Genomic DNA, 15,022 nt, shown 5'->3' on the forward strand with positions numbered 1-15,022 from the left:
TCTCTCAAATGTCACTTCCCCAGAGAGACGATTCCTGATCACTCTAGTTAAAGAAGCAGGCTACTCTGTTTTACTTCACTTGGGATAACGTATCACAGGCTTGAAAGCATTGCTTTATCGTTTATACTTATTACTTGTCTACTGTCTGTCTCCCCCTGAGACAGGGACCTTTTCTAACCTGTTCCGGTTGTAGCTCCTGCTTCTAGAACAGTGCCTGGCACAGAATACTCAATAAAGATGTCGCTATGCCCCCACGTGCACCATTCAGTCCCCAGTGCCTCCGGAACCGGTCTCCCCAAAGACCCTCCAGGGTGAGTCCACGGAGCCCAGCGCATTCGCCCCCGCATGCCGAAGGGGCGCCCCACCCTCTTCATCTTCCCGCGCGTCCCCGTGCTCGCGCCCACAACAGGCCCCTGCCCCTCTTCCGCGCGCCCCCAAGCCAAGGGGATTCCTCTCGCCGTCACGCCCCACGCGACCCCTCACAACCCTCTCTCAGACCCACGTGCCCAGCTCCTCAAGCCCCCTTCCCCGCCAGGCCGAACTTCCTGCAATTCCCCTTCTCCCGTAACTCACCCGCTTCAAATGGCGTTTCCCGCCACAGCCCACGCCGCCGTGACCCCTGACTCCGGCGCGCGCATGCCCAGAGTAGAGGCACGCCGAGCCGGGCCACGCCCCTACTGCACGAATAGGGGAAAGCCACGCCCTGTTTCCCCCACCTCTGGGGCACAGGCCACGCCCCCTCTTTCAGACGCGGGCTGTGGTCTAGTCCCCTTGCTGACGAACCCTCGCCGAACCACGCCCCTTATGACGTATGCGGGTCAAAGCCACGCCCCTTCAATGCCGAAGCGTTGCCACCCAGTGTTATCGGAGCGCGCGCAGCGGTGTTGGGCACTGGACGTCACCACGACTCCGCCAGTTCTAAGGTGGTAGGCGCGCCTCCTCTGCTTCCCCACCTGCCTCCTGGCCGAGGCCTTGCTCGGTAGGACCACCTGGGCACTCACTGTTCATTCTTCAGCTCGCGCAGCCAGACCTTTTCCCTCTCCGTAGAGGCTGGCCGGTTCGCGCTCAGATCCTGGCCTGGTCGGTTCTCCTGTCTCACAGCCACAGTTTCCCCATCTATAAACTGGACTCAGCGCAGGGCGGGCACACCTGTAAGGCGAGAGGCACACTGCTTGGGATGGGACCGTCTCTTGTAACTACTCTCACTTCCGCTGTTCCCTCTCCCCCTTCTAAAAAAAACAATGTTTTTCAGTACCCAACCCATCCCTCCAAGCAACACCCTCTTCACCCTCGACCAGGACTGTCCATCCAGCTCACCTCGGTGTCCCCTCAAGGCATGGAGCAAGAGAAGGAGACATTAGGAGAACTCCACTGCCCTTCCTTACTTTGAACTCATCTGGGCCTTTTGTGAGGCCTTGCCGGACTTCCTTTTCCAGCTCCCACATTGCCCCGTGCTGACCCCATTAAAGCCCCTATTCCCTTACCTTCTAGCAGTCCTTGCTCAGCCCCCCATTACCAGCCCTGACTGGTAGACAACTCCAAGGAGGGACTTGATCTTTTTATTTCTTGTTTTATTTTTTTAATTTAATTTTATTTTTGGCCGTGCTGCCCAGCTTGCGAGATCTTAGTTACCCGACTAGAAATCAAACACGGCTCCCGGAAATGAAAGCGCAGAGTCCTAACCACAGGACCGCCAGGGAACTCCCTAATATATATTTTAGCGGTTACTTTCCATTTACAGTTATTACAAAATACTGGCTATATTCCCCGTGTTGTACAACACATCCTTGAGCCTATCTTACACCCGATAGTTTTCACCTCCCACTCTCCCACCCCTGTTGCCCCCCCACCGGTAACCACTAGCTTATTCTCTTTATCTGTGAGTCTGCTTCTTTTTGTTACATTCACTACTTTGTTGTATCCAGATTCCACATATAAGTAATATACAGTATTTGTGTTTCTCTCATTTCACTTAGCATAATGCCCTCCAAGTCCACCCAGGTTGCGGCAAATAGCAAACTTTCATTCTTTTATGGCTGAGTAGTATCCCATTGTGTATATACACGCCACATCTTCTTTATCCATTCATCTGATGGACACTTAGGTTGCTTCCATATCTTGGTAATTTAAATCATACTGCTGTGAACACTGAGGTGCATGTATCTTTTCGAAGTAGTGTTTTTGTTCTTTTTGGATATATTACCCAGGACTGGGATTGCTGCATCCTGTGATGAGTACTAGTTTTAGTTTTGCTTTTGGTTTTGTTTTTGTTTGGCTGAGCCACGTGGCTTGTGGGATCTTAGTTCCCCGACCAGGGATTGAACCCGGGCCCTCAGAGTCCTAACCACTGGACCACCAGGGAATTCCCCTAGTTTTAGTTTTTTGAGAAACCTCCATACTGTTTCCCACGGTGGCTGCAAGGAGAGACTTCATCTTGGTCACTGATGTTTCCAGTGCCTGATATTGTATTTGGCTCATAGTAAATGCTCCATACATTTTAAATTTTATTTATTTATTTACTTTTAGCTGCATTGGGTGTTCGTTGCTGTATGCGGGCTTCCTCCATTTGCGGCCAGCAGTGGCTATTCTTCATTGCAGTGCGTGGGCTTCTCATTGTGGGGGCTTCTCTTGTTGTGGAGCACGGGCTCTAGGCGCATGGACTTCAGTAGTTGTGGCACGTGGGCTTCAGTAGTTGTGGTGTGTGGGCTCTAGAGCGCAGGCTCAGTAGTTGTGGCGCACGGGCTTAATTGTTCCGCGACATGTGGGATCTTCCCGGACCAGGGTTCGAACCCATGTCCCCTGCACTGGCAGGCGGATTCTTAACCACTGCGCCACCAGGGAAGTCCCAAAATGCTTCACACATTTTTGCTGAATGAATGACATCTGTGACCCCAGGATGGCCAGCACAGTGCCTGGCCCACAAGAGACTTCAGCCAATACTTGATTGAATGAAAGCCCCTTCTCCTCATCCACTTAAACCCTCCTTGTCCTTCAGGAGCGGGCTCCGACCACCGGGAGGTGACCGTGAGGTTGTCAGGGGCCTCTCCTAGGCACCCATAGCACCTAGTCACATCACCCTGAACCCTTCCCAGCTCAGCACCAGGTCCATGGGGGTTGGTGTCCATGAAGACCCTGGCAGCCCCTCCCCACCTCAGACTCACTCTGGCTCAGGGCAGGTTTCTATTCATACTTTATTTTCCTGTTTTTGTTTTTTTAGTTTTTATTAAATAAAAGGAGCAGAGGGAGGGGGGCCTGTGTCTCTCGGGCTCTGCGGGAGCCACAGGCCCTCCCCTGCCTCCCAAGGTGCACTGCGTGGTAGGCTTGAGGTGTAAGCTGGGCAGGGAGGGCAGCTGGGAGTGCTGGGAGAGGTCGGGATCCGTGACCCATCTACCCCTCCCAGGAAGACTCAGTGGGCAGGGAGAGAGGCTCCTGGACCCCAACTGGGGCTCATCCTGAGGGTTGACGGCTGGCGGGGCCAGGGCCTGAGCTCCAAGCCACAGGGCGGGACCCCAGGCCCAGCCCGGCCCCTCCCCACCGCAGTGTTCATTCACTGGAGGGTGCAGGGTGGTGGGGCAGGGTGGCCAGGCCCCTCATTCGTGGACGTCCCAGATCTCGGAGAGCAAAGGTGGCAGCTTCTTGTCCTGGAGCCGCAGGGCGAAGACCTGCTCCGAGTGCACGGAGCTGAGCGTGCGCAGGCTCACGAGCTTCATCAGCATGCGGGGGAAACGCAGCTGGTCCTGCGGGGGGACGGGAGGGCGTGGGCGCGGGTCAGCCCCTCAGCCCACCAGGAGGGCCCCTCCGTGGGTCGAGCCAGGAGAGACAGCGTGGCGCCCCGTGCGTGGACTAGGCCTGGCTCCTTGTGGAGGGGACAGGGGCTTGAGGACACACTCTCGCTGAGAGGATGCTGACCAGGGCTCAGAGTGCTGTCAGGGGTGCCGGGGGCGGCGACAGAGCTGGGCTGGGACTAGGCAGCCGGCCCCTGGCCCCAGGCTGACCCCACACGGGTCTGGACTTCCTGTCCCTCCCCAAGCCGGAGGGGCTAGGCTCTGGCACCTGTGGCCTCTTGATGCGGGTGTAGGACAGCAGCGCGTCCACGTAGGGCTGCTGCAGCGCCTCGACTCGGCTCGGCTCCTGCACGTTGGGCCGGTCGGCCGAGAAGATGTTGATGGCGATGAGGAGGGCGTACTCAGCGTCGTCCAGGCCCAGGCGCCTCATGGCCCGCGAGAACTCGAAGATGGGGTTGATGAATTCCACCTGCAGGCCTGCGGAGGTGGGAGGCCCGGCCCGATGAACCCCCCTGACCCTGAAACCGGCCCCCATGCCTGGCCCCTGGCGCTGCCTGCCTTCAGCAGGGTGAGCGAAACAGCAGCAGGTAGAGAGTGCTGGTCACCCTGTAATCCCACTGCCTGTCAGGGTGCCTGGCACGTAGTAGGTGTGCCATACCTCTCGCCCGAATGAAGGAACGAGTAATGAGCGTGAACACGTAACTCAGGATTTTCTACCACCCCATCACCCCCTTCACTTCCTTCCTGCCTTCCCGGTTCCTCTCCTTGGGAAAACGGAAGAAGTTTAATCCTAGGTCACATTATGTCACCCCCTGCGGTGGCTTCCCCTGCTCACAGAGTGAAGCCCAAACTCATTCCCAGGCGGGACTCATTCATTCATCAAACTTGATTGAGCACCTACTGCATGCCAGGCCCCAGGGGAGAGATGTTTATAAGACAAAGCCCCCTGCTCCCGTGGAACTTACCTTTGGGGCTCGAGGGGACAGACAGTAGACGAATATGTAAGGAAATTATCCACCCTGTGAGATGATTCTGAGTTCTATGAATCAAGGTAACACAGGGAAGGGTAATCGGGGCCCACGAGAATCGTGTCAACATCTTAGACAAGATGGTCACCGTAGGGTGACATTGCACGAAGGCCTCCCTCGATGCAGGGTGTCTGACCCCAAGGAGAGGAGGGAGCAAGTTACCAGGATGTGTGAGTGTTCCAGGTAGGGCACCACCCGTCTTTTTTGCCTGGAACTAGACTTCCTGGGCCCTGAGACTTTTAGTATTAAAGCTGGGAAGGTCCCAAGCAAACTGGGATGAGTTGGTCACCCTAGTTCTGGACAGAGGGACCAGCAAGTACAAAAGCCCTGAGGCGGGAGCACATTTGGTGGGTTCCAGTAAGAGGGAGGCCAGTGTGGCTGCAGGAGAGTGAGTGAGAGGAGAGGGTGGGAGATGAGGGCTGAGAGGGACGAGGCCACACCCTGCAGGGCCGGTGGGCCAGGTGAGGACTTTGGCTTTTCTCCCAGTGAGATGGGAGCCATGGACAATTCTGAGCACAGGAGGGACATGAGCTAACTTGGTTGTTAATTGGATTCTTCTGACGACTGTGTGAACAAACACACTGGGTTAGGGTGGAGGTAGAAGCCCAGTGAGGGGCCCCTGCAATGTTCCAGGGAGAACCAACTGAGGCCCAGACTGCAGTAATGGCAGAGGATGCGGGGGACGTGATGTGAACCAACCTCCTCTCCAGCCCCATCTCCCTGTGCTCCAAGCCTCCTTGTGGTTCCTTAAAACCGCCCAGCTCTTCTCCACCTCAGGACCTTTGCACATGCTGACCTCCCTGCCAGAAACACTCCCCCACAACCCAGTGCTCCCCTGCCAAGCTTATACTCAAAGGGTTACTGGGACTGTCCTGGGTGTTGGAAGGGCCAGGTGTTAAAGGGAAGATGAGGTTAGGAGCAGATGTCCAGGAGTACAGAGAGGTGCCCCAGGGAGAAAGAATGGGACAGAACAAGACTTACTGAGAAAGCCCAGAGGCCGAGGGAGCGAGGCCTTTGCACGTGCATTCCCTGGTGGCTAATGCTACTCCTCACCTCCCTTTTAGGTGATCTTTCTCACTCCTCTAGCCTCAGTTCAACTACGCTTCCTCCAGAAGGCCATTGACTAGGTTACATCCCCAAGGAAGTGCTTTTGGAGGGCAGGGACCAGGGCTGCCCTGTACGGTTGGGGAGATTGTGCATTTCCTGATGGACTGAGATCCAGCCTCCCTCGTGTGAGACCAGGCTTGAGGAGAAGAGAGTATCTTCTCTTAATTCTTACCAAGATGTCCTATGTGACAGCAGAGACCCCTCTGTTTCATCCTGCGCTATGTCCCACTGTGCAGAGCTGGTGCTCAATAAACGTGCTCTTGTCTCACTACAAGGTGGGCTCAACCCTCACCCCACTTGGGAGATAAGGAAACAGAGGCTCAGACAGGGATGAGAGGGCCCCGCGTCTCCCAGCCAGCAGGGACCCAGCAGAGGCGCCACTTGTGCCCCCACCGCCCAGCCTGCACTTGGCCTTACCTGCGCGGTGGAAGTCATCCTTGCTGTAGGTGAAGTCTTTCAGGAACGTGATACACTCGGTCTCGTGGTTGTAGCGTCTGGCTGTCTCCAGCAGCATGATCTGAGAGAGGTGGGGAGAGGGATGGGCAGGGGTTTGAGGAGCTCTGTGACCCTTTAGCCACTGTCCTTCCTCTCCTGGCCTGAATGGGGGCCCTGATCTTGCTGGGATCATCCCTCACCTCCCCCCACCCCCGCCCCGCCGTTCTCACGGCCACACGGACTGCAGTCAGTGTGTTGGACACTCCGAGCTCTCTCCCTCCTCCAGGTTCAGCACCCCCAGCCTCCTCCACTCAGGACACTCTCCCCAGGTGGTTAGGAGGCATGGGGCAGAGCTCTTTGTTTTGTTTACTACCACGTACCCAGCACTTGGAATAGGGCGCGGCATACACTAGGCACTCAATGCTTATTCATTACCATTGCTTGATTCAAATGTCAACTCCCTAAATAAGCCTTTTCAGCACATTCCCTAAAGTGTGTCCCTCCAGCCCAATCCTCAATTATTCTCAGCCTCAGACCTGTTTCCGTTCTCTCCTTGCCTCGTGGGAGGCTCTGATGACTTGTTTAGTATTTTGATCTTCTCCTGTAGAATACCATCCCCACCAAGGCAAGGACCAGAGTCTGGCTTGTCACTATGCTCCCATCTGTCCTGGGGCTTATCTCTTGGGTTCCTTAAGGGCAGGATGGAAGGGCCTCCCTGAGGCTGGGCGGGCCGGCCATTACCTCAATGGTAGATGCCTTCAGGAGGGCGATCTGGTCCTCGCGACCCAGCTGCAGGAAGCCAGGCACCTGCTTGGCAAAGTCCACGATCTCCTGGACTGAGATGATGGCCAGCTCCGTGAAGTGGGCAAAACGCTGCTGGCGAGCATCACGGGACTGCGGGTCTGCGCCCAAGGGCCAGGGCTGGGGACGTGGGGGGCCAGGTTACTCTCAGGATTTCTCCCATAAGCCCAAGGCTATGGGGGCCCCTTGAGGCAAAGCCTACACCCTAGGAGGCCCCCGTCTCAAAGCTCGTGCCCTCTGGAGCCTCATTCTCTCCCTGTGCCCCAGACTGCGGCCCTCTGAGCTTGACCCTCCTGGGCCCATCGCCCCTCAAGGCTGTGGAAGGGGCTGTACCGTGACTTTAGGCTGGTCAGAGAAGGAGCGTTTATTGCACTGCAGCTGGGCCGCCACCAATTGCTGGATCATTAGTTCCTGAGCTGCTGTTAACTGGACACCCTCGCCTTCCCCGGAGCCCTGGCCACCCCCGTCGGACCCTCCAGGGGAGGCCCCAGGCCCAGAGGCTGAGCTGCTGCTGACTCCCAGCCCTGTGGGTGACGACTGCTGCTGCTGCTTCCGAATCTTCTTCTTCCGGATCTGTTCTTTGGAGAGGACGCCTGTTGGGGAGACACAGCCCTCAGTAGAGGTCCCAGGCCTGGGCAGGGGCCAGGCTGGCACTGCTCCCTCCCCGGCACTCACACTGCTCCCGCATCCCAGCCTCCTTGCACTTTCGCAGCCGGCATTGCTGGCACTTGCGCCGCATGAAGGCATCCATCTGGCAGGTTCCACCGCCCCGGCAGGCATAGCGCCCGGCCCCACCTCGGATCACACTTCGCCTGAAGAAGCCCTTGCAGCCTTCGCAGCTGAGCACATTGTAGTGGAAGCCAGAGGCCGTGTCCCCGCACACCTGGCACAGCTCGTCGCCCAGCATCTTTGGAGCCGGGCCCTTCTTTCGCTTGCGCTCCGGCTCCTCTGCTGTGTCTAGGATGACTGGCGTTGGTGGACAAGCCATGAGAGACAGAGCCACAGAGAAAAACGGCAGCCAGAGGGACAGGTCCATGAGAGATCGGAGGCAAAGAGTCAGAGTGTGGAGAGTGATCCAGGGAGATGGCAATTCACAGGGAAAGATGTGTATGTCAGTGAATCCCAAAGAATGGGTCAAAATAAGAGATGTCAAGGACTAACAGAAGAAAAAAATCAACAAGAAACTGGGGTTGCCCATCCCCATTTCTGATCTTTCTCCCTTTCTAGATCCCTCCCTAAGCCTCCATACCAACTCCCAGCCCATGTCCCTGGACCCCGTCTCACCCACGACGGAAGCTGAGTTGGCCCCATCAGTGCCTGGGACATCAGGATCCGCCCCTGGGCACGGCTCAGGGCCATCCTCCTTTCCATCAGGTGAAGAAGAGGGGGTGCTAGGGCCATTTCCTGGGAGAGGGAGGCAGAGTGAGTTTCTCCTGACAATAATCTGCTGGCAGGGGGATGGCTGGGTTGGGAAAGGGGTCACTCACCAGGCAAGGGGGTGTCCAGGGAACTCGTGGCGGGGGTGGACATGGTGGGGTCACGGAGCAGCCTGCAGAATACAGGGGGACTGAGAGCCTTGCGGGGCCAGGGAGGGTCAGGTTAGGCCAGCCACAGGTTTTCATGGGGCTACCTCTCTTTCCTCCATCTCTCAGACTCTTCCCCTACTGCATACACACCCCACCCCCACTCCCTGCCAGTCTGCATACCCTCCCATCCAGTTCCAATAGGGCCTGACCCCTTCTGCTCCAGGACAGCCTTGAGGTGGGTCTCAAGCCCCTCCTTCCTCTAGACTCTGACCCTCCTTTAGGCTCCCTCCACTCTAGATCCCGCCCACCGGCTTTTTCCAGATACTGTCCCTTCTGCTTCAAGTGCTCGGCCCTCACTTCCTCACCCCACTTCTGCCAAGGAAGCACCCCTACCTCTCATTCTGACCCCATCTCCTCCTATTATGCTCCGCCCACATATCGTTTCCTTCTAGGTCCTTCCCCATCCCTTCCAGGTCCCGCCCCACCTCCTCCCATCATACTCCGCCCCCACACCTCTCTCCAGGTCCCGCCCCTCTCCGAGCACCAGTGGGGGGCGGGGCTCATGGCTGCGCGCGAGGGTCTCGTGGGCGGCCTCTCGTGGGGTCCCCTACTCCCGTTGCCCTGGAAACAGCCGGGGGCTGCGCGAGCTACGGAGAGGAGACGGTGGAAGGAGAGAAGGGGGCTGAGCCAAGCAGCGCGGGGAACATCGGGAAGCCCCAGGCCCAGGGGTCCTCCCGCGTCTCCCCACACTCGAGTGCACCTGCTTGCGTACCCTGGGTCAGCTTCTCTTCCTCCTCCTCTGTATACACCGGCACGCCGACGCGACTCGGATCCCCTCAAAACTAACTTCGCCACTTCTTCCGGCAACCCCACCGTGCGTCACTTCCGGGAGTGGGCGGGGAGTCAGGGTGACGGAATTCCGGTCCCTCTAGGGCTAGCCTAATCAGCTGCCCCGCACGGAAGTCGTGTACCCACCGGAAGCTTACCTTTCCGGATAGTTCCACTGGGGGCTGGCAGAAGAGTTCCGGACCCATTCAATCAAGCGTTGGGCAAGAGGGCGGCATGGCAAGACCCAAAGCTTCCCGCCCCGCCCTGCGTGGCTTTAAACTCTGCCCTGTGCTTCTCTGGGCTTGCAAGCCAAAGATTTACTCTGCATCATCTCCACGACTACAGATCCTTTTCGCACACGGCTTATTAAAAGCATGTTTGTCCCTTCCGGGTTGTTATAAGTTTTCTGATTTTGGAGGTGCGCCGCTTATTGGTTTTAAATAAGTTAAATTACAAACCTAGACCTAGAAAAAACCTGGAAAATATATATTTTAAAAATAATTTGGTAATAGGAATAATTCTTTTAAAAAGTAACTTTCCTATACGAAGAAGATAAAAATAATAGCTTTTAAAGAAAACTCGGGAATTCCCCGGAGGTCCAGTAGTTAGGACTGGGCGCTTTCACTGCCGTGGCCCGCGTTCAATCCCTGGTAGGGGAACTAAGATCCCTCAAGCCCCACAGCAGGGCAAAAACAAACAAAAAAACTCAGAATACTTGAACAGGTAGAAGATGGAAATTGTTCCAAAGTCTTCCCACCGTGATAATCAGATCTATGTTGAGCATATATGTATTGTTTTTTAATGGGGATATATGCTCCATACTCTTTTGTAGATTGTTTTGTCCATTCCAGCGTGGCCTTCAAGCTGTGTAAATTTCCATCCAAGGATGTTTACCAATAAAACGAGTGGCTAACATGGGCATGGGGCATGACTGAATGGGTGTCTCTGCCACTTCCTCAATGTGTAATGTTGAGCCAAGCTATTTACTATCCCTGCACCTCAGTTTCCTCATCTGTAAATCGGGACCAACAAGAGTTTGTTGTTGCATTGTCATTATGATTAAATGAGGTAAAAACCGTGAACCTGGCCAGCCTCAAATAAGGAGCCCAGTATGTGTGAGCTATGTTTATTCTGGTGAAAATTATTTTTAACTTTTCACTGTTAGAAAAGTGCAAACGGCTGAAATAGACTGAAGATGGACAACAGTTTTGGGGCAAGTCACATGGCTCTCAGTCTCAGTTTGTAATCAAGCAGGACCCTAACGGGCCTTCCCATGACAGACCCCTCCACTATATCCTCTGCTGTAGATTCTCTCTGAAGTGAAACAGGAGGGAAGGGGGCAGGGCATAACCTTTAAAAGAATGACATAGCCCGAGGACACGACATAAACCTGATTAGAACCAAATAGGTCCAAGATGGCGGACAAGTTGACTTCCACTAGAACTTGAGCCCAGTATACGCTCATTGTAACACATCAGCAAGCTAAATGACACACCCACAGGCGCCATGACAGTTCCAAGTCCAACCATAAAGGTCAGAAAGTGGGCAATGGCTTAATCACTGGAAATCCCCACCCCTTCCCCAAAATAGCTGGAATACTTCTCCCACTCATTAGCCTATGAAATTACCCACCCCTATAAAAACTGACAACCCCATATCCTCGTGCCGCTCTCGCCTTCTAAGATGGCCCACACTCTATGGAGTGTGTTTCTCTCTAAATAAATCCACTTCTTACTATCACTTTGTCTCTCACTGAATTCTTTCTGTGATGAGACATCAAGAACCTGAGCTTCATTAAGTCCTGAGACCAGGTGTGTGATCTCCGTTAAAAGATCTTGGGTTCGAGTCCCAATCTAGGTTTTGGCTGGGTTTGAGTCCTGGCCTGTGGGTTCAAGTCCCAATTTGAGTTACACAGTTTCATAAGTATAATAATATCTCATGATACTATACACAGATAATAGTATCTCATGCATATTTCCTGAGTTTTTCAGATGCTAAGAACCACCACCAAATGTAAGAAATTAACTACTTGATGATCATAGCCCCCAGATCTACTGTCACCTAAGGACTGATAGTGTTAACTGCCCTGTTACCTCAACATCAACCAAGCAGAGAACTATGCACGAGCTGATCACATACCCTGGGTTGCCCCTCCCTCAACTTGCCTTTAAAAATGAGAGTGGGTAGGACTTCCCTGGTGGTGCGATGGTTAAGAATCCGCCTGCCAATGCAGGGGACACGAGTTCGAGCCCTGGTCCGGGAAGATCTCACATGCTGCGGAGCAACTAAGCCTGTGCACCACAACTACTGAGCCTGTGCTCTAGAGCCTGCGAGCCACAACTACTGAAACCCACGTGCCATAACTACTGAAGCCCGTGTACCTAGAGCCTAGAGCCCGTGCTCCACAACAAGAGAAGCCACCGCAATGAGAAGCCCGCCCACCGCTACGAAGAGTAGCCCCCACTCGCCGCAACTAGACAAAGCCTGCATGCATCAACAAAGACCCAACGCAGCCAAAAGTAAATAAATTTATTTTTTTAAAAAATGAGGGGGGAGGGATAGATTGGGAGTTTGGGATTGACATGTACACACTACTATTTAAAATAGATAACCAGCAAGGACCTACTGTATAGCACAGGGAACTCTGCTCAATATTCTGTAATCACCTAAATGGGAAAAGAATTTGAAAAAGAATAGATACACGTATATGTATAACTGAATCACTTTGCTGTATACGTGAAAATAACACAACGTTGTTAATCAACTACACTCCAATACAAGATTTAAAATTTTTTTAAATACTCTGCTGAAACCCTTTGGGGAGTTCAGGGTTGGAAGATGAGCCGCCTGTGCTTGCATCGCTCTGCAATAAACCTTTCTCTGCTCCAAACTCCCATGTTTTGGTAGGTTTGGCCTCACTGTGGTCTGTGGGTTCGAGGGTAACAGCTAATCTGTAACAAAATGATATGTACATCAACAAAGGTGGATGACAGAAAAAATATGGCAGCCAAATCTTACTTCAAAATATAGAAGTACTGTGAATTTGAAAGCTACAGTGCAGTCTGACGCAGGAATGCTATAGCATCAACTCAGATGTCTCTGGCAGTGTTGTAGTGGGTGACGCGATTTTTCCAAAATTATGACCAAGTCTTTTTTTGTTTTAGTTTTTTTTGTTGTTGTTTTGTTTTTTTTTCATTTTGGCAGCACGGCTTGCGAGATATCAGTTTCCCAACCAGGGATTGAACCCTGGGTCACAGCAGTGAAAGCGCTGAATCTAAACCACTAGGCCACCAGGGAAATCCCCTGACCAACTCTTAAAAAACTTATCAATAAGACAAGGTAGGAATACTTTTGGCTTGTTCTAAAACAGGCAAAGAAGGCCAGAATGGCTGGAGCTGTGTGGGGTGGGATGAAGATACAAGATCAGATCATAGAGGGAACACAGATCCAATCATGAGGACCTGTGGGCTAAATGTGTTCAACACTGGCTGAGAATTCACAAAAAACAGTCCCTTGTCCAGGGCGACACAAGTGGACTACATTTCCCACCTGCCCTTGCAGCTAGGTGTGATCACGTGACTCAGTTCTGGCCAGTGGAACTCCAGCAAAAGTAATAAGGACAGTGAGCAAAAGCCAGGCCTGGAGGCTGACTCCAAGGTGTCTGGAGCTTCAACCCACGCCCGCTCCCCGCCCCCCAGAAAAGTCTAGTAGGGACTTCCCTGGCGGTCCAGTGGTTAAGACTCCAGCGCGTCCACTGCAGGGGGCGTAGGTCCCATCCCTGGTTGGAGAACTAAAATCCCGCATGCCACGCGGCGCAGCCAAAAAAATTAAAATTAAAATTAAAAAAAGAAAAGACTTTTAACCGATATTCTTATTTTTTGTAATGAGCCTAACTTGCTGGTTAGATTAAAATGCTATTTTCTTTTTTCTTTTAACTTAAAAAAATATTTATTTATTTACTTACTTTGGCTGTGCAGGGTCTCTGAGGCAGCACGCAGGGATAGTTGCAGCATGTGGGATCTATTTCCCGACCAGGGATCGAACCCGGGCTCCCTGAATTGGGAGTGAGGAGTCTTACCCATTGGACCACCAGGAAGTCCCCTAAATGCTATTTTCTAATGCTGCATAAATGCAGTATGTACACAATTGAGCCCAAATAAAATTACCGTTTACGTTTTCAGCAAATGGTGAACAAGCTCATGAAGACAGTTGAAATGTAATTTATGATTATGTAAATTAAGCGACCTTCAGAACACTAATACGTAGATAAAGGAGACTTTCATTATTGTGAATCAATGTCATTAACCTTGAAAATTGTATACAATTGTCACAAACATTCCTTAAAAAGTAAAAAAAAAAAAAAAAAAAAAAAAAGGACAATCTCCAAAAAGAAAGAAAGAAAAGAAGAATCTAGTAACTCTTTATCCAGTCGAATCTTGAGGCTTGATTGTTCTGGGTCTGGAGAAAGGTGTCAGGCCTGAGACTTACCTCGAAGGCTCCTGGTCTGGTGTTGGAGGTCGACCCAGTTACAAATCACTATTTGACAGAATAGGGGTGATCCAGGTCTCATTTGCTGAGTGTGTTCGGAAGACATCTCTCAGCTACCTTAGGCAGGGGGCAGTCAGAGAGGACTAACTTACCTGACTTCTTTGTGTCGCCATTTCAGGCAATGGGAAACACAGGGACAAAAGCAGGGAGGCTTGAAAGAGACCCATGTGTTCCAGGATTTCAGCTCAAGAAACCAGGGAGGGAGGTAAAGTTTAAAAATTAAATTTTTTTCAAAAAAAATTGCTGCCTTGGGGAAGGTGCTTAATAAATACTTGTTGGATCTCAGTAAATTAAGTTGAATTAAGAGACTGGTTCATAACTACAAGAAAGTTGATGAAATATTGTCAATGTAAAAATGATGCATGTAGAGTCAACCATTTTTGTAGCGTGTATACTAATTTTTAAAAACATTTTCGGGAAATTTATGTGGAAAAACAAATGAAACTGTATTATCAGAATTCACGTAAAATAGACTGATCAGAAAATATTTTTTCCCTTACTGAAAAGAGAATAATCACAAGGCTTTACATTTCTATCTGTTACGAGTATAATTCCTAGAGTTTGACTAAATCATAAACTAGAACTCTTTGAAGAAAAAAAAAGAAAAAGAAAAGCCTCTGATGAGGGGGCGGGTCGGGGAAAGAGCAGATCTTGTCTGAGAAAATAGGCCCACACAACCACCGTGTAAGCATTTACGGATTTGCAGGCAGGACCTTTCAGAAACCACTTAATCTTAGAGAGTAAGAATTGGGACCGGGGACTTCCCTGGTGGTCCAGTGGGTAAGACTCCTTGCTTCCACTGCAGGGGGCACGGGTTCGATCCCTGGTCGGGGAACTGAGATCCAGCATGCCGCGCAGCACGGCCAAAAAAAAAAAAATTGGGGCCGGAAGATGCAAAAGCCAGGTTGGGGTGGGGGGACTCTGAGGTGTCAAGACTGAGTATTCTGGGCTTCACTGGTGGCGC

The 15,022-nt window shown here is 52.4% G+C and overlaps 1 protein-coding gene and 1 long non-coding RNA gene across 4 annotated transcripts; one reads left to right on the forward strand and one right to left on the reverse strand.

Moving 5' to 3' along the window:
- Nucleotides 1-841: 841 nt before the first annotated feature.
- LOC137214937 (uncharacterized) lies at nt 842-1,483 on the forward strand. The gene is made up of 2 exons (XR_010939099.1): nt 842-979; nt 1,253-1,483. It is a non-coding gene; the product is annotated as an uncharacterized lncRNA (long non-coding RNA).
- Nucleotides 1,484-3,418: 1,935 nt separating this feature from the next.
- On the reverse strand, nt 3,419-9,649 carry NR1H2 (nuclear receptor subfamily 1 group H member 2). Of its 3 annotated transcripts, none has more exons than XM_067719108.1 (10): nt 9,455-9,649; nt 9,196-9,329; nt 8,644-8,705; nt 8,441-8,560; nt 7,832-8,312; nt 7,490-7,749; nt 7,097-7,276; nt 6,338-6,437; nt 4,054-4,262; nt 3,419-3,737 (listed from the first exon to the last, which is right to left on the reverse strand). In XM_067719108.1, the coding sequence occupies exons 4-10, from the start codon at nt 8,555-8,557 to the stop codon at nt 3,591-3,593; spliced, it is 1,494 nt and encodes a 497-aa protein (XP_067575209.1). In that variant the 5' UTR covers nt 8,558-8,560; nt 8,644-8,705; nt 9,196-9,329; nt 9,455-9,649; the 3' UTR covers nt 3,419-3,590. The 3 variants fall into 3 exon arrangements, with proteins under 3 accessions (XP_067575209.1, XP_067575211.1, XP_067575210.1); XM_067719110.1 differs by having other exon boundaries at nt 7,832-8,113; nt 9,455-9,602; XM_067719109.1 differs by having other exon boundaries at nt 7,832-8,122; nt 9,455-9,602.
- Between the last annotated feature and the right edge of the window lie 5,373 nt (nt 9,650-15,022).

Source organism: Pseudorca crassidens, chromosome 20 (genome assembly GCF_039906515.1).
Source record: "Pseudorca crassidens isolate mPseCra1 chromosome 20, mPseCra1.hap1, whole genome shotgun sequence".
In the NCBI taxonomy this organism is placed as follows: domain Eukaryota; kingdom Metazoa; phylum Chordata; class Mammalia; order Artiodactyla; family Delphinidae; genus Pseudorca; species Pseudorca crassidens.

Bases quoted from the DNA above. Each gene is read 5' to 3' on its own strand.
- NR1H2 (XM_067719108.1), bottom strand. From the start codon at position 8,557: ATGGCCCTAGCACCCCCTCTTCTTCACCTGATGGAAAGGAGGATGGCC. The intron at 8,313-8,440 runs GTGAGACGGGGT...TTCTTCTGTTAG, and splicing joins CAACTCAGCTTCCGTCGTGG to TCCTTGACATCTCTTATTTT. The intron at 7,277-7,489 runs GTACAGCCCCTT...CCACGTCCCCAG, and splicing joins CTGACCAGCCTAAAGTCACG to CCCTGGCCCTTGGGCGCAGA.